The sequence below is a fragment of the Octodon degus genome, unplaced genomic scaffold (genome assembly GCF_000260255.1).
Source record: "Octodon degus isolate 3935 unplaced genomic scaffold, OctDeg1.0 scaffold00026, whole genome shotgun sequence".
NCBI lineage: Eukaryota > Metazoa > Chordata > Mammalia > Rodentia > Octodontidae > Octodon > Octodon degus.
In genome coordinates this window covers 5,058,534-5,076,842 of record NW_004524602.1, presented here as the reverse complement: position 1 = coordinate 5,076,842, position 18,309 = coordinate 5,058,534, and the positions used below count along the sequence as shown (strand labels likewise).

Here is an 18,309-nt window from a genome sequence, read left to right as displayed (position 1 = left end):
GGCAGGAACACAGCACACTTGTAGCCACATGTCACAGCAGTTGGGGGTGGCTTATAGGACACCCAACAGGTGGCAGGGAAACCCAACTGCAGCACAGAATGAAGGGTCTGACCAGGGCTTCTCCACACAGCCCTCGGAAGCAGCTGCTGAAGTCAGGCCCAGCTGAGTGAAATCCCAGAAGACCAGAGCTCAAAATAGCCAAAGAGCAAGAGGGGGAGCCGCACGGAAAGGTCACCCTGACGCCTGCCACTCAGCCACGTGGGCACGGGCCACATGCTTCGGGGAGCCCCTCATCGCTGCACTATCTCCCAGTAGCCTTTGTGCTCTGCAGGGCTGGGCAGGGAGCTCGATCCAGATATCCTGCTGATGGAAGGCCATGTCCCAGGATAGGAAGGGCCCTCAACTGGAGATCATGGGGCCACATGGCCGCGTGGCCGCAGAATGGCAGCCAGGTGGCACACCCACTCCTCGGCCACAAACCCCTCATCTTCAGAGTGGTTTAGTAGGACTGACAAGAGTACTAGCAAACACCACTGATTGTCCAGTCCAGACTGTTAAAGAGCACTTAGTGACCAGAATAAGCAAATTGCACTGGCTTTTCCGCTTTTGTTTTTGTGATAGGCTCTCTCAATGTGTAGTCCAGGCTGGCCTTGCATTTGTGACAGTCCTGCTTCAGGCACTGGGATTACAGACAGGCGGGGGGCAACCACACCCAGTGTGTTCTGCCCTTTTGGGAAGAGCAGCTTCTAAATATGGAATGACATCTGTGCCTGGATGCCCGCCTTTTGGTGGCTGAGGACTTCTCCAGATCCACACTTCTGCGGGCACTGCTGTGTCCTTCGTGCCCAGGTGGCAGCCAGCAGGTCTTACCTCGGCTTGGCGCCACTGGGGAGCCCTGCCACCTCCTACCTGCCGGACTTGGTGAGCACGATTATGGCCCCGCTGCAGCACTTGAAGGAGGCCTCCACGGCACCCACGGCGGCGGCTTCTGTGGGGTCGCTGGTAATAGGGGCCAGGCGGCGCAGCTCCTCAAATAATTGTAAGTGGTAGATGGCAGCCTCTGCCTCTCGGGCAATCTAGGGGAGCAACATCCGTCCACAGGGACGAAGGGGGACACAGCCTTATCAGAGCCTTATCACATGGAGGGGCACGGAGGAAAGAGCCACAGGGGCTGGTGAAGAACATGTCCCTGCACAGCAATACTGCAGCACCACGGGACCAGTCCTTTGCCAGGCGCCTGTGACATCCACTGAGCCTACTGAGCCACAGGACCTTGGGTCCACCCTGCCGTGAGCTCCCTGGCAGCAGCTGGCGCAAGAAGCCGGTCCTCCTACAGCCTCCTACAGCCGACACCTGCCCTCAGGGCCCTACCTGCCGGACTCCGTGAGCACTATCAAAGCTGCCGCTAAACACTTATAAGATGCCTGCACGCTGCCCATGGCCATGGCCTCCATGGGGTCCCGGGAGTGGCCGGAGGCTCGTACAAGTTCTTCAAACAGCTTGCGGTGGAACATGGCTGCCTCAGCCTCCCGAGCTATCTGTAAGGTTAGGGAAGGGGGATGGGGGCGAGGAAGCGGGGAGGAGGAAGAGGAAACAGACAAGACATGGAAAGACAGAATGGGGAATTAATCAGAGAGGAAGGTATCAGGTTAAATCTGTTCTTCAGGCAGACACAGGCAGAGTGGCGAAGTTTATCTGCTCTGGGAAGCGTGGGCAGTCTCATGCTTCAGCTAGTGTTATCTCTGCAATTTGAGAGAATTTGAGTCTTCCATTCTAAGTTTTATTTTGTTTTTGAGACAGACACTGTCTTGTCAGTTGTCCAGGCTGTTCTGAAACTTGTAATCCTCCTGCCTCTGCCTCCCAAGTAGCTGGGATGACTGAAAAAACTTTTTTTTTCTGATTGGATCAGAGGGTGGAAGACAGTATCTCGGCATGCCAGGACAGGCCCACGTCATGCCCTGGTAGAGGACTTGACCACACTGCCTGTGACACAGCTGGAGGGATGGAGCAGGCCCTGCCCCGCCACATGGCTGTCCAGGTGCTGCACGGCTGCAGGTAGGGGGAGCCAAGGCCTCTCCACCCCCCAGTCATGGCCTGGAAAGCTGGGGTCATACAAAGCCTGGAGGGGCCCTCGGCAGCCATGTTTAGCAAGGCATTGATTGTGATCACAATTAAAGAGGCACAAGACAGCAAGTTATTCACACAGGTAACTATGTCAGATTTGACCTAGAATTAGCCACACGGAGTCTCAGGAGTAGAGCAAGGGGGCCTGTGTCTCAGTAAAGGCAGTCAGTCACTGGTCACAAGCAGGGGTGAGGCAGGACTTCTGGTTACAACTTTCATGCTGTAGACCAGAATGCAAGCACAGCTGGGGGACGGAACAGAGTAGGGCATGGAACCACAGCTGGTACTGCCAGCTCTTGGTGAGGGTTAGACACAGGAGAGCAGCCCAGAGTTACGGGGACAGAAAAGCTGTCGGCCAGTGTTAACCAATGGCAGAAAGGGCAGGGCAGGCCTGACTATCTCGGGGCAGCTATGGCCCAGCCAGACCTGTGATTTATCTTGCGTGCAGTACCATGCAATCCGAGCCTTGTGCTTCTAAGGTGTCTGTTCAGAGCCAGGGAAGAGAGGACGTGGAACTGAGACTCGAGAGCTGCCGCTCTGCTCTCGTGCCAGACCCCCGGTGGAGACTCGGCAGCCTGGGCTCACTCCAAGCCTCCCATCAGGAACTCTAATAAAACTGAGGTGGTGACCGTTACAAGGATCGTAACAGGATGCACAGGGACAGAGGTTCCAATCTATCACAGTATTTGCTAAGGTTCGCACTAGACACACCTCATCTATTCCACCTTAGGACCACGCCTTGCTCTGGATGACATAAATGGCTTCCCGAGGACACACACAAGTCTGTGGCTCATGGTTCAACAGATCAGGTCAAGGTGAACATCCTCCCACCCCCAACCCCCCACACAATCTGGGGACAGAAGGTCCCACAACTGAGCCAAGCAACCAGACAGGGAATCCTTTTCCTTCTGGTACCGGGAATCAAACTTGCCAGGCAGGTGCTTGTGACACTGAGTTATCTCCCCAACCCAAAGAGAGGGAATCCTGGAGACTAGAAGGCAGATGACTGGCTGAGTGAGGTGACAACTGTCCAGGTGCCTTCCTGCCACGGGCCAGCTCAGAAGGCCAGGACAGCGTGCATGGCTCTGTCCTGGGATAATGTCAGCCAGGCTCAGCAATACAAATGTCCCCAGGGAAGGAAGGGGTCTCTGCCAATTCCAGTCTGAGAAAACCTAGCAGCCTCTGATGACAAATAGCCCTGGGGATACAGCTGGACAGACACATGTTGGACACGTCTCTGCACTGGAACCTGCTTCAGCCCACGGGAGACATGGTGAAGAAGGTAAGGAAGATGCCTTGCTACTCCAAAGCTGGTTTTGTTAAAAGGGTAGTGGCCTGTTTTAAACGAGAGCCTAGGGGAATTGGATTCAGAGGACAAGAGGCGGCAGCCAGCCAGAAGGGATGTGGAAAGAAAAGCCATGGGGAGACCAGGGCAAGTACACCAGGCTGGGTGCTAAAGGGAGCCACCAGGAGGGAGGGCCTCGCAGCACCCATTCCTTTAGCAGACAGGGCAGGCCTGAAACTGACTTTTTTTTTTTTTTTTTTTTCTTTTTTGGAACCCGGGATTGAACTCAGGCCCTTGCGCTTGCCAGGGAAGCGCTTATTCCACTGAGCCATCTCCCCGGCCCCTGAAACTGACTCTTGAGTTAACTCTTCAGAAAGCTCTGGGACAGAACAAAGGGCAGAGAAATGGGGCCTCAACCAAGAGTGGCAAGCACGGGGACACAGCTGACTCAGCAGGGGTCGTGAAGAACTCTTTCCCCCGGGCTCTACCCAGCTGTGGCCATGGCCCTGGGCCAGCCACTCAGCCCCAGGAGGGAGGTCCATGCAGGGCCAGCAGGGACCTGGGCCTGTCTGCAGCACAGGGAGACAATTGGGGAGCAGCAGCCCAGGGCCTCATTCAATCAGGACAGGACACCCAGGCCCTGTGGACTGCCCAAGGGAAGAGGCACAAGGCGTCCTGTGACCGCACACACAGCGCAGGACTGGGCCACGGAGGTACTCCCAGCCTTGAAGCCGGCAATGAACCATGCAACATCAGATAAAGGAGCAGGAGAGGTGGGGGTGAGGGTGAGGCAAGGAAGGCAAAACAGGAACAAACCAACAGGCACCACAGGCCCCACCACCTCACTGTTGCTGACACTCAGGACAGCAAACCAGGGCAGAGGGAGCCCGAGCCCGCTCGCCCAGGGCCCGTCCTCACCAGGTGCTGCATGCGCACGGCCTCCAGCGGGTAGTCGCCCTTGGCCGTCTCCCTGGACAGCATGATGCAGTCTGCCCCGTCCAGTACAGCGTTGGCCACGTCGCTGCCCTCAGCCCGCGTGGGCCGCGGCTTCTTGATCATGCTCTCCAGCATCTGCAAGGGAACAAGACAGGTGAGGTGAGAAGGGTGTGGCCCCCCATGACGCTGTGGGGATACACAGCAGAGGACATATGTGGCTAGGGCCCCAGGGGACACATGCCTGTGTGGCGCAGATGACGGGCTTCCCCGCGCGGTTGCAACGCCCAATCATCATCTTCTGGGCCAGGAAGACTTTCTCTGCAGGAATCTCGATGCCGAGGTCACCACGGGCCACCATGATGCCATCGCTGGCCTCCAGGATCTCATCGAACCTATCGTGGAAGGCAGGAACAGAGAAGCAAAGTTATTTATGAGGACAGGGTCACACAGGAAGCTCTCGCGGACCCCGACCCTGATGGATATGAGGTAGCAGGGCATTCAGACCTCCAGTGGAGGGGACAGGACTCCAACGCCTGCAAGCTGTCCACTCCGGCGACATCTCAGGAACCCCCACCCCAGGTCTGACTGTCTCTATTGCCATCAGCACTTTCAGGGAACATTTCACACCCGAGGCCCATTCGAGGACTGGCCCAGAGCCAGCTCTGCCCACCTGGCCCAAGGACAGCAACGGGGCATGGTCCTGCCAGGGACTCCACAGTTCACGAAGATGGCAGAGGGGACACTGTCCTCAGCGGAGGACAGTGAAGCCAGTGCAATGCTGCCTGGCCTCCTTGCACCCTCCCCAAGCCACAGCCTAACCATACAGGCGGGGCTGAGGGTTTTCTTTTGCTGTACTTGAGACAGGGGCTTGCTGTGTAAGACGGGCTTGAACTCATGACTCACAGTGATCCTCCTGCCTCATCCTCCCAATCCTGGAATTACAGGTCAGTGAACTTTGGAATTGAGTGAATGCACACAACACCTCTTTATTCCTTTTCTATCCCCTCTCCCTTCATCTCTCCATCCTGTTTCTCCATCTTTGGGCCTGTTCCCTCCTGAGAAAAGATCCGCTGTCCTAACTTTTATTATCTTTTATTCTGCTCTTTACACAATGGTTCTCTCATGTGATAAAGAAGTCTTATGATATTTAAGCCGTGTATCCAATGCACAGGACGGTCTTGAAGTGCATCCCTTTTCCTACAAATGAGCCAAGTTGACCCCCCTTCGTGGCACAGTACTCCACTGTGTGCAATACCAATTTTCTGCATCCATTCATCTGTTGGACACACAAGTCCCTTTCCAGGATTTAGCTACTAGAAGTCACGCTCCTACAAACATCAACATGGCTAGAGCATCAAGCCACAGTATCTTTTAAAACTCTGCACGGGGTTTCTAATACTGAGCCAAGAGAACACTCGCCAGGCTGGCTGTGCTAGAATCAAACCAGGAGAACCTCCTGCCTTCCTTCCTACAGGAAGCCAAATGGGCCATACCAGGGTGGGCCTCCGTTACTAGGCCAGATCAGGAGGCCCAAGCTTCAGCCTGGACACAGACCGTGGCCACCCTGCTCCCAAGAACAGGGCAAGAAGGGCCCCTCCAAGAAGAACCCACATCTTCCTTTCCCCCAGGGTGTCCTGCTCCAGTCCCTGCTGGCAGGAAGCAGGATGGCCCTGGTGCTGGCCTCTTTGCTGTTTGTCCCCAGGCCCACAGCAAATGGTCAAGCTTCTCAATCAAGGATTTTATCATTAAAATAATGCCCCACCCATGCTCTCCTAGGAGTGTCTGGACTAGACCTCTGGGACTACTCTTTCCTTTTTAATTCAAAAAGGTCTCACTGTGTATAGTTCCAGACTGGCCTCCAACTCACAGCGTTCCTGCCTCAGCCTCCCAAGTGCTGCGACTCTTAGGTGTGCACTGCCTTGTCCAGTGCAGGCTGTGTTGACTCCGGGGGCCCAGGTTTGAGGACTAGGCCTTCCCACACTCCACCCTGCCCTTCCGGAGCCATGCTGGGGCCACGTGCCAGGGCCTCACCTCCGCACGCCTTCGTGGTTCTCGATCTTGCTGATGATCTTGATGTTCTTGCCCTTCTCCCCCAGGACCTGCCTCACCGCGTGGACGTCAGCAGCCTTGCGAATGAAGGACGCGAACACCATGTCCACGTCCTGCTCTACCCCAAACTTCAGGTCCTGGATGTCCTTCTCGGACACAGCGGGCAGATCCACTGCAGCACCGGGAAGGTTCACACCCTTCTTGCTGCCCAGGGAGCCACCATTTTCCACCTCCGTCACCAGGAAGTCAGGACCTGTGAGACATGGGAGGCAGAGCACTGAACGTACAGCTCGACAGAGGGATGGAGGGGCAGGGCCCATCCTGGACCAGCAAAGCAGGACACAGCACCCGCAGCCACAGGGGCACGGGTCTAACCCACCTCGGTCTCCTCACCTGAAAATCGCTCTTACCCCAAACACATTATGCAGGACATTTAGGACAGCTGTGTATTTCAAGTCTGTGCCCAACCCGGGCTTATTTAGCAAGATACAACCCTGCAACCCACCTTGTCTCCTGTATGCCAAGGAACTTTATGTTAGCATAGAATGTGTTTGTTATATCGTGTTAATATCCATCTTAGGGGCCAGGAAGATGGCTCAGTAGAATAAGCACTTGCCTGGCAAGTGCAAGGATCTGAATTCAATCCTCAGTTCCACAAAAAAAAAATAAAAAAAGAGTAGATACACATACTTAGTATTTATTGTTTTTAATTTTTATTTGTGTGTGTGTGTGTGTGTGTGTGTGTGTGTGTGTGGCCAGCTCAGCCCACCAGGGGGCGGGACTGGCTGGCATGTGGTACTGGGGGATTGAACTGCGGTCCCTGTGCTTTGCTAAGCTTGTTCTAAGTAGGTGCTTTAGACCACTGAGCCATCTCACCAGCCCCATCTTGTTTTATTGTTAAGCTATCACTATGTACTCTAGGCTGCCCTCAATCTTGCAGGGATCCCCCTGCATCAGCTTTTCAGGTGCTGGGACCACAGGCATACGCCACCATTTTAACTTTTAACCCGCCATTCACTCCCGAAGGACCCCACACAAACCTTTCTCCTTCACTAGCAGAGAAATGAGGCCATCGTCCACGTAGATCTTGCTGCCCACATCCACCACCTTGCAGATGTTCTTGTAGTCCAGCCACAGCACGTTCTCGTCGCATTTCTCCATGTAGGCATTGTCCAGCGTAATCTTGAGCGGGGCTCCCTTCTTGAGCTCCACCTCAGCAGTACCACTCTGTGGACAGAGGGGACAGGTCCAGACCGCAGAAGGCGGCGCCACCCGGGGGGCCTTCTCCCAGGACCTGGGCTCCCACCTCAGCCCAACAGAACCAGAAAGCGTTGCCCTCTTTCCCTCACCTAGGTTCAAGGAAAGCACCCAGGGGGAAAGAAAAAGCTAGTGTTTCAGATTTGCTACTTCGCCAAGAGAGAAAAGGATGCAAACAAATCTTCCCCAAAGGACAGAATTTTATCTACACGTGCTAGGATAATTCCATTTTCTTAATTAAGCTGGTAGGTTGTAGTCCTTCTTACAATTTTCCCTTCTATCAATCCATGTTTCCAGCCTGCAAAGAAACCCCTTTATGCATCTTCATTTTTCTATTTGCCCCTAAACTCCCCCCTCCTATTATTATTTTTTTAAATATATTTATGCTGTAGGGTTTTTTTCTTACCAGAGAACTCATGTGCTATTCAGCTTAGGGTTCTTAGAGCTACAAGGGTACTATTCCCTAGCAAAATAGATCTAATTTCCTATTCAGAGCGATGAACACAAAAAACCCAGGCGATTAGGCATCCCTCAGGGGCTGTGACCTCCCCATGACACTCACGCCCTTGATGAGCCCGGTTCGGATCTCAGGGCCCTTGGTGTCCAGGGCCACAGCCACTGGCCGGTAGAGAATGGGGTCAGAAGCGAAGCTCTCGGTGGCTGTACGCACATTCTTGATGGTCTCGGCATGGTACTGAAGGGAAGACAAGAAAGATCACAAGTGTCCCCTGTGCCCAGGTGGGCCGAGTATTCTATTCCCTGAGCAGATCCCTTAGCAAAGGCCCAGCCTCTGCCACCGCGGTCCAACCGGAGCACTGCCCATCCATCCCAATGTGTCAGAGCGTTTCAATCCATGTCCAATTCTGTGCTTCTCTTATCGATCCAAACTCCCGAGTTATTGACACAAGCAATCATGGCCCAAGCCAAATAACTCATTTCGAAGGTCACTGCAGGCAGGTTCTATGAGCGTTTTCTGGAGTCCAATATGAGTAGGAATAGACTGGGGAAAGGCAGCCAGGTGCCTGTTTCTGCAGGCAATGCCCCTTGTCACACGCCCTGGCAAACCCGGCCGTGACCGCCCTCTCTGAAGCCTTTCTCCTTCCATCTGCCACTACTGTTTGATTAAAAGGGGGGGGTCAGTCCCCAGATAAGCCATTAGAGCACTCAGATAGTGCACTCACGTGACCCTGCTGACACAGGCCACCTCATTCAGCACTTTATGGCCCTTATCTGTACCCAGCCCGTGCCCATGAGCTCGGCACCCACACGCCAGCCTGTCTACTACTGGAAGGAGGTTGGCACGGTGCTTGCCCTCAGGTTGGGTCACAAATGCTCAGCTTTTCTCAAGGACTTTGGCATAAGGGACCACTGGCTGGCATGGTTTCATAGAGGTCCTTCGAGTCCAAGTTTTTAAAAATTGGAAGCAAGCCAACAGTGGTGCAAGATAGACTGTAAGGCAGAAAATAAACTTTTAAAAATCCTTCTGTAAAGTTTTTTGATACAAGGTCTTGCTACGTAGCCCAGGGAGGCCTTGAGCTTTCTGCCCCAGCCTCCTTCTGCCTGTTGGGTTTACAGGTGTGCCCCACTATTCCTGGATTTCTTTTCTTTTTTTTTTTTTTTTTTTTTTGCAGAACCGGGGATTGAACTCATGCCCTTGCGCTTGCCAGGCAAACACTTTTTCTACTGAGCTAACTCCCCAGCCCCAGAAAGATTTTTTTTTTTTTGCTCCCCATGCCTTCAGGGCAGGTTTGGCTGGCTTGAGTTGTGGGGATCGAACCACAGCAACCTGAGCCTGACTGCTTTGTTGAAGCAGCCACTTATGAGCTAAGGGGCAGGCCCCCTGGATTCTGTTTTTTTTTTTTTAATGAATAATGAATACTGTCGAATGTCTTACTGTCAGAACTAAACGAGTACATATTCAGAATAACGCCAAGCACGTAGTCATTATTTAATAAATGGCCCCATTGTCATCATACACTTCAATGACCACTCTGTGTCATTACAACTTGGAACCCTGCCTGTGTCCCAGAACACAATTTCCTTAGGATGAGCTTTTACTGAGGCTTCCCGCACCTTCCCAGGACGAGTCCTGCGGCCTCTCGGGCACCCTGGTTAGTCTGGCTCATGTACTCTGTCTGCTTAGTACAGACATCTCCAGCCCGCTGGACGCTCTGCAGCAGCCCAGCTGGATCTGACCTAACTGTGCTTGCTGGACAGACAGCTGGGGGAAAGAGTTCAGTGGGACAGCACCTGCAGCAAATGGGACCCCCTGGATTAGATCTCCCTAAAATCATTTGGCCTTAAGTGTCTGGGTAAGGGCTAGATCATCTTTAGGAGGAGCAGGGACAGAAAATTGAATCTGGGGCCTCAACACCAAGGTACAGGGGTTTTGCCGCCCCTCCTGGCTCCAGCTGTGGTTTTGCTGTCATGTTCTCTGAAGGCCAAGAGTGCCACCACCAGTCCTGTCTGTATAGAAGGCTCTAAATTTAGGCTGTTTAAAAGTCATTATTTTCTGGCCAACCCAGGCATCATGGAACCGCATGTTCAGCAAGAATACAAATTGCTTCTGTGACTGCCAAAGATGGGGCCCCAAGAGCCACCAAAGCTGTTAAAAGATCAAGCCAGGGGCTGGTGAGATGGCTCAGTGGTCTAAAGCATCTACTTAGAACAAGCTTAGCAAAGCACAGGGACCGCGGTTCAATCCCCCAGCACCACATGCCAGCCAGCCCCGCCCCCTGGTGGGCTGAGCTGGCCACACACACACACACACACACACAAAATAAATAAAAAATTTTTTAAAAAAAAGATCAAGCCAGACAAAGGTGATAGATTCCATTACAGTGGAAAAAGCAACTTTAATATTCTCAGAAAAGTACTTGAGAGGGCGAGAACTGAACCAGGCAAGGTGGTGCACACCTTTAAATCCCAGCACTTGAGAGGCTGAGGCAGGAGGATTCCAAGTTTGAAGCCAGCTTGATGCACATGGTTAAGTTCAAGATTACCCTTGAACTGTAAAATAGCTTTGTCTCAAACAACCAAGTCAAGAATGAATGTCCCAGCGCCTAGTGGAAGGTGCAGGAGTACAAGCCCTACAATGCAGTCAAACATAAACTACTTTGCCATACATTTCAAATCAGCTCCTAAAATCCTGTTCTCAAGAACAATCTCGGGCTGGAGAGATGGCTCAGTGGTCTAAAGCACCTACTTGAATCAAGCTTGGCAAAGCACAGGGACTGCAGTTCGATCCCCCAGCACCACATGCCAGCCAGCCCCGCCCCCGGTGGGCTGAGCTGGCCACACACACACACGTAATAAATAAAAAAATAAATAAATAATTTAAAAAAAAAAAAAAAAAAAAAAAAAAAAAAGAACAATCTCATCATGGTCTGATAGTTAAAAATAAACCCAAGAGGGACTTAGAAGTTCAAGCGCAGATAATCTCTAAATGCCTCTTGTAGATTAAAAAACCATAACCTCCAGGCTGGGCATGATGGCACATGCCCGTGATCCCTTCATTTGGGGGGCAGCAGCAGGAGGCTGCAGTTGAAGGCCAGCCTGAGCTACATTTGAGAGCCTGCCACAAAAAAACCAAACAAAATCCCGAACTCTGAGCCAGGCCCTGTACGGCAAGGGACACACATTCACTGGTGTTGGCCACCTCAGAGCAGCACGGTGTTATTTCCCGGGATGGGGGATGCCTCAAAGGTCAGCTTCCCAGCATCTATTTCTGCTCCATCCCCAGCACACTACAGACTCAAGCAGCAGGAATCAACAGTCAGCCAGCTTTAACTGCAGTCTGCTGCTAACTCTCTGAATTAAGACAACTGGGAGTAACGCCTGCTGAAGCCTGCTTTTTTTCTGGGGGGGGAGGGGTACTGGGGATTGAACTCAAAGCCCGCTCTTTGTGCTTTGGGAACGTAACAGAATGCTAGGCCAGGTTGCATCGGAACCTGCCTATGTACCCGCTGGGGCGGGTCCCCGTGACATTTGGGGACCAGCTTCCTTCCAGGCCATAGGCTGTTTATGGAATCTATGATCTAGAGTCTCAGGTTCCCAGAAAGGCGGAATTCACTTCTTGGATTGCTATTCCTAAGGATTTATTTTTAGTTCAAACTTAATACCAACTTCCAAAGGCCAAAGGGCAACCGTGTCCCACTTGACTTTACAGGGTAGCATTTTCTTCTCTCTGAAGAAGAAAAGTCAAGACAGGGGAAAGCTTCCTCTCCCATCACTGCTGGCATGAGTTCTCATTGTCTGTGGGAGATTCGCAACACAGCCTAAAGGTCCTTCCCTAAAGGGTCCTATCCCCACTGCTCAGAAAGGGTTTGCTGACAACTTGGAAGCAGAGGGCAGGCCAGAAGCCTTCCTGACAGCTGCCATGGGTCCCTGGATGAGGCCCTTGGGTCAAGATGGCTAATAAAAAGTCCAGCTCAAACACCTCGTTAGCAGGCTCCTGAGGAAGCATGCTGGCTGGCTATCTTATTTGGCTATGCAGCTCAGGCTGGCCCTGAGCTCACCGTAGCCCCAGCTGGTCTTGAATTCACAAGCATGTCCCTGCCTCAGCCTCCCAAGCTGCTGGGATTAGAGGTGTGCACCACCATGCCCAGTGCTTAATTTTAATTAGTATACATGTGCAGTCCGTCACGAGTGTATCCATCTCGGGGAGTCGGTATGTGCAAAGCCCACCTAACTCTTTTACATTCCCTTCCCCTCTCCATCTCTTGCTCCTATGTGGTCTTTCGGACATAGCAGAAGCACAGGGAGCACACAGAACACATCAACAGCGCTAGTACTGTATGTCACAGCCGATCCTTGGCTGTACCCGTCTTCCTATACCTGCCTCATCTATCTGAGCAAGGCCAGGATCAACCCACTGGGTGCCCTTCTGGTTCTTGGTGGCAAGGCCAGCTGTTTGCAGAAACCCTGGGGCATGGGTATTGGGGACAGTTGCTGAGACTCCTCATGGCTTAGGGCAGTGATGCTGAACCTTCCAAAACTTTCAAGGATCAGGAGCAGCAGGCTATGGCAGCCATGCTGTAGGTTCACCACCATGGGCTTTGGGGATTCCCAGGGGAAGGGAGGCCAAAGGCCAGCCCCGATGCCTGGGACACATCAGTAACAAGCCAGCCTTGGCTGCCTGTGGCTGCTTGGCCAGCACAGGAGGCTGAAGGGAAGGAGCAGGACGGGCTGGTAAAGCCAGCTTCCTGCCCACCATGAACAGACTGTATCCACCTGGTGCACAGGGGGTGAGCCAACACCCACCTCCCTCTCCCCTACCCCAGTGGCCCAACCATCTAGCACGGCCCAGCCCAGGCTCACCTCATGAGTTCCGTGAGAGAAGTTCAGCCGGGCCACATTCATCCCAGACTTAATCATCTCCTTCAGGGTCTCCACCGAGCGGGAGGCCGGGCCTAGGAGAAAAGGATTTTACAGCTTCATTAGGAAAACTGCTGTTTAAGTAGAACGCAGTCACACATCCTTAGAATTCTTCATCTTTTACATTTTCTGTAACCAGCTCCTCTCCAAAGCCCAAAATGCTTTCAAAAGTACAGAAAGGAATACAAATACGCTAGTCTCCTGTCTAGATCTTGGGGGACACACTCCTACTTTCCTAAAATCCTGCAGGCTCCTACGTTTCAGAAGAGCCTCGGTGAGACTTGGCCAGCTCCTCTGAAACTTAGCGTCTCTGTCTGGTTCGACTCAGCAACACTTAGTCTTTTCAGGAGAGAACCGGTCCCTGCCCAGCTCAGCCCGCCCAGGGCGGGGTGCCACGCACCAATAGTACAGATGATGCCGGTGTTGCGGGCCGTGATGGGGGCTGAGTCGATGTCCAGGCGGCACATGTGCTCCAGGAAGGTGTCAGCCATGGCTGCGTGCAGCTGCTGGGTCTGGATGAAAGCCGTCCCGGCTTCGCTGTGGGACTTCGACATGGCTTGTGAGGTGCTGCTCCAGGAAACCAAAAAGAGCCATCAGGTCGAGGTACTGAGTTTGGCACCTGGCACAGGACGCGGACTCCTGTTTATACATTAACCCAAGAAACACACTCTGCACCTCAGCCACGCTCTGGGGAGGTGGGTTTGCCCCAAATTGGGCAAAAGGCTCTTGTGACTCTGGGTGGACAGGAAGGACATTGATGGATGACAACCCTTAAGAATCACACCATTTTACTCACACCAAAGAGATGTCCACCAAAGGAAGTCACAACCACCTCCAGCGATCACAAACTTACCCCTAGCTCACAGTGCCTGCGGAAGGCTAGCAGTTCTCTGCCTGGAAGGCACTGATCTATCTGCACCAGTGCCAGGACCCCACAACACCCAAAGCCAAAGCCATTCCCCTGGTCTTCTTAGTCCCAATTCCCCAGAGCAGTGCTTTACTCTGCACTCCTAGTAGGAGTGACAATAAAGAAGTACAAGCCTACTACTACCAAAAGTAGTCCCTGCATGGGAAGTAAAGTCCACCTGGACCCCTGAATATAAAATCCCTCATCCCAGCAGCCTGTAGGGAAAAAAAAAAAAAAAAAAAAAACCCTCATGTCTAGCTGGGCACGGTGGTACACACCTGCAATCCCAGCACTCTAGTCTAAAGCAAGAAGATCACAAGTTTGAGACAACCAGGGCCACTCAGGAGAGATCCTCTCTCACGCCTGGCCCAGGGAATCCCCAGGGCCCAGGACTTCCCTCTTGAGAAATGCTTCTCTCAGCAGTGGGACCATCTGTTTCAGGTAATTAAGCAGCCTGGGTCACAACCCCAGGCCTGCTCTGCCCTTTGCTTTACTTCATCACTGACCCACAGCTAAACTCACTGAGCTAGTGAGTTAGTTAGCTGAGCAGAGGACAAGCACGTGGGGGAGGCCAGGGAGCGGAGGCTGCTCACCACCGTCCTCAGACCAAGAGCGGCTCCTTCTGAAAGCCTTCAGCTTGGGCTCAGAAACCAGCCCCTCCTTGGCCCTGCCCCCACCCAATCTCAGGGCTCCGCAGCAGGAGGTCAGTGTAGATCACCCCCCAGACTTGTGGCTCCTCTGGGTGGCATCGAAACCCATCCAGCGGGGCCTGACCCAAAGGAGCCTTGTGACCATTCTGTTGACTGGTGCTCTCGTGTCCCCAACTTCCAGCAAGTCTTGCCTCACAGTCGACACTGCTTATCTCAGGAGGTACTGAAATGAAAAGGCCACCGCCTCCCGGCCCCAACTGGTTCTGTATTTTCAATGACCTTTCTGTCCACTTTAATGCTGTCACAGTCACATTGCCACTCCGTCTTACTCAACTCTAAAGACTTCTGTGGCCAGTGACCCTACACCTATACATCCAGGTAAGGATACGAGGGCCCCTAGCCAGGTTTAGGGGAGCCTGGCTGTGACAGGGACATTGTGGAGATGGCACATCAAGCCATCAGAACATAGCGCTTGCTGTGCCCTCGGGGGACAGTGTCACCAGCCCAAGGACTACCATGAACAGCCAAAATGGGTCAATGAACCAACCATCCTCAGGCCCTTCCAGCCCAGAGCCCCTCGGTCTCCAGAGACACCAGCAAGGCCACTGCTGGTCAGATCGTACCTGTGCTGGTCTGGGCCCAGGCTTCCGGTGACATAATGCTCTTTTTTTGGCTCAGGGCGGCTGCTTGGCCCCACTTGGAAAGACCGCTCAGAGCTGAGTAGGGTCTGCCCTGGAGAGCTGAACAAGGATTAAGGTAAAGAGCTGAGCATAACTAATGCTGCTGGGGTGACAGAAACATTACCTCAGTAACCAGGTATCCCGGTGCACGCTGCCTGAGGAGGTACAGCTGAGTTCCCAAGAAAAACACAAAAGGAAAATACTGCTAAGACACTGCTAAGATTTGCAGGAGAAAGTGAGCTCTTGCTGGGTTCCTGGAACCCTGTAATTGTCTCCCTGAAGTCTGTTGAAACCTGTGATTTTCTCACATCTTACTATTTATGCTATGCAAGAGCTTGTGCCCTGGGGCCAGGGGAGATGGCTCAGTGGAATAAGCGCTTCCCTGGCAAGCGCAAAGGCCTAAGTTCAATCCCCAGTTCCGCAAAAAAAAAAAGAAAAGAAAAGAAAAAAATAGAGCTTGTGCCTTGCCCGTGGGGGACAGGACCCCAAACTAGATGTACCCAAAAGGTCCACAAGGACATGTTCCAAAATTGCAATGCCTGTTGTGTGGATGGCAGAGCTACAGCAAAACTTTTCTCTTTATGAATAAAATCACTAATATAGGGCTGGTGAGATGGCTCAGTGGTCTGGGGCACCTACTTGGAACAGGCTAAGCTAGGCAAAAGCACAGTGACCGCGGTTCTAATCCCCAGCACCACATGCCAGCCAGCCCCGCCCCCTGGTGGGCTGAGCTGGCCACACACACAAAATAAATAAATTAAAATCACTAATATAAAATAAGAAAAATGACAAGCAGTTGGGCATGGGGGCCCCTATCTGTAATGCCAGCACTTGGGAGGCAGGGGGTAGCCAGATCACAGTGGGTTCAAGGCCGGTCTGAACTAGTAACTGACAGTGAGACCCTGACTCAAACAAGGGAAAGAGGCTAAAAGAAATTTTCAGGAAATGTATTTACAAATATCCTGTAAAACTGTTAGACAACACTAAAGGAAATGTTAAGCTCTTTCCTTTTTTGTTTTTGTTGGTTTCTTTTGAGACAGGCAACTCATTGCATAGCCCAGACTCGCCTCGACTCTGGCCAGTCCTGCCTCTGCCTCCCGGGTGCTGGGATCGCAGGTGGATGTAACCGCACCCAGCTCTTCTGCCTTTCATGAACAGGGTTTACATGTGGGAGGCAAGACGAGTGTCCTCGGCCCTAGGTCACAAAGGCTTGCGTTTCAGGCCAGCTTCAGGGACATGTGCCCGAGCGCACACACACCAGCAGTATAATTCATAGGACAATTTTATTAGTTACGCAGCCAAACCCGGCACACTTCCTGTTGGACAGCTCTGAAGCTTCACAGTAAACCTTTGTGAGCAGGCTGTCCTGGAGATGCCACTAGTACGTTCAATAATATGGGCCGCAAATCCTAGTCTTTCTTTATCAGCTTGAACCAAACCTCAGGTCTACAGGCTCTACTTTTTTGCTATCAAGTAGAAAAGCAGCCAATGGAAATTAATTTTTCTTTTTGGTGGAACTGGGGATTGAACTCAGGCCCTTGCACTTGCCAGGCAAGTGCTTATTCCACTGAGCCATCCCCCCTGCCCCTTAAAATTTCTTTTTAATTTCAGGGGATATGCACACCAGCAGCCAAACAAAGAGCAAGCTTGCCAGCAAGCCCCCCGCAGATTTCCAAAAGATCTCATGTGTTAGCTAGGCATGGTAGCGCACACCTGTAATCCCAGCATTCAGGAGGCTGAGGAAGGAGGATCGCAGTGAATCTGAGGCCAACCTGGGCTACACAGTGAGCTACATAGTGACATGCTGTCTCAAACAATAAATAAAAATATAAAATAAACCACACAGGGCCAGGATATAGCTCACTGGCCCAGTGCCTGCCTGGCAAGCACAAGGTCCTAAGTTCAATTCCCAATACCAAAGGAGGGGTAAAGATCATGTGTCCTAAGAGCCCCTTACATCAAGCCATGTCACCATGTCCTTCCCAAGGATGGACACAGCTTCCTGCCTATCTCCAAGGTCCTCCCCCAAAGCTACCCTTTTGGGACCCCAAGGAGAGTGAGTGGTCCCAACCACGCCAGCCTGAGGCACTCTGCATCCTCCTCCTCCCTAAGGGGAAGGCAGAGGCATGCAGAGCCAACCTCTGGGTGGTTGTGAGAGCCTGGCTTGTCTGCTGCCAGCAGGACACACGGTGCCCGGGCACCGCTGCCTTTCTCAGGAGCCCGAGCCCCCATCGGAGCAGCTTTCGCAGAGCCATTTCTCCACTGCAGGAAATAAGACACCGTCCAGGGCTTAGTTAGGGCTGGCAGGCTGGGGCAGGCAGAGCTCGGCTCCAGGTGCCTGCTTGGCCCTTTCCATCCAGTCTCAGAAGCATAGGGCTGAGCCTTCAGTGTCACGATTCTTCAGTGTAAAAATCATGCAAAAAAAAAAAAAGGAGAAGGGAGGGGCCAGAGAGATGGCTCAGTAGAATAAGCACTTCCCTGGCAAGTGCAAGGGCCTGAGCTCAATCCCTGGTTCCACCAAGGGGAAAAAAAAAAAGAGAAAGGGGGGAAAAAAAAAACACTCGGCTTCTTAGAGCCAGCCCTGTCCTTAGGCTGCACTGGGAAGGAGTCACACTTCACCCCACCAGCTTGTCCTGCACAAAGGTCCCCATCATCCTGCCCCAATAAACTGGCCTGGCAGAACTGTGCACGGCACATATGCCAGTGCTCTCAGCGAGCAGGGTCCTCAAGGTCAGCCTCAGAAGGCAGACCAGCCCGGGAGTGGTGGCACCTGACGCCCACTTCCTCCTTGCACCAGCAGGGCTCACAGGCGCTCACTTTCCTTCCTCTTGCATCTGGACCTCAAACCTGCGTGAGTGCTCGTCTCCACAGCGCAGAGCCCTGGGACAGCCCGCATGGAGACACAGTGTGCAGAGCTCACTTGAGGCGCTCTTCTTTTAAGACTCACTGGGAGAGGGGCATAGATGATACAAGTTTTTTCAGCAGAGTTTTCAGCCCACCTAGAAGATCAATTCCCTTTCAGGACAGATGGACAGACAAACAGAC

General features: G+C 52.7%; 1 protein-coding gene and 1 long non-coding RNA gene across 4 annotated transcripts in view; both read right to left on the bottom strand.

The window, feature by feature from the left end:
• Pkm (pyruvate kinase M1/2) overlaps window positions 1-18,309 on the bottom strand; it is a 27,737-nt gene that overhangs the window by 1,655 nt on the left and 7,773 nt on the right. The window contains exons 1-9 of one of the 3 annotated variants that reach the window (XM_004628763.3): window positions 15,208-15,319; window positions 13,428-13,594; window positions 12,971-13,062; window positions 8,214-8,345; window positions 7,435-7,621; window positions 6,377-6,647; window positions 4,587-4,737; window positions 4,328-4,480; window positions 1,372-1,538 (exon numbers count right to left, since the gene is read on the bottom strand). In XM_004628763.3, coding sequence (XP_004628820.1) covers window positions 1,372-1,538; window positions 4,328-4,480; window positions 4,587-4,737; window positions 6,377-6,647; window positions 7,435-7,621; window positions 8,214-8,345; window positions 12,971-13,062; window positions 13,428-13,581 — 1,307 coding nt within the window. In that variant the 5' untranslated portion in view covers window positions 13,582-13,594; window positions 15,208-15,319. Of the gene's footprint in view, window positions 1-909; window positions 1,077-1,371; window positions 1,539-4,327; window positions 4,481-4,586; window positions 4,738-6,376; window positions 6,648-7,434; window positions 7,622-8,213; window positions 8,346-12,970; window positions 13,063-13,427; window positions 13,595-15,207; window positions 15,320-18,309 lie in introns of those variants that run through there. The other 2 variants (XM_004628762.2, XM_023712553.1) reach the window with 2 other exon arrangements.
• LOC111816066 lies at window positions 1,799-4,320 on the bottom strand. Its single transcript, XR_002820590.1, has 2 exons — window positions 3,760-4,320; window positions 1,799-3,646 (listed from the first exon to the last, which is right to left on the bottom strand). It is a non-coding gene; the product is annotated as an uncharacterized LOC111816066 (long non-coding RNA).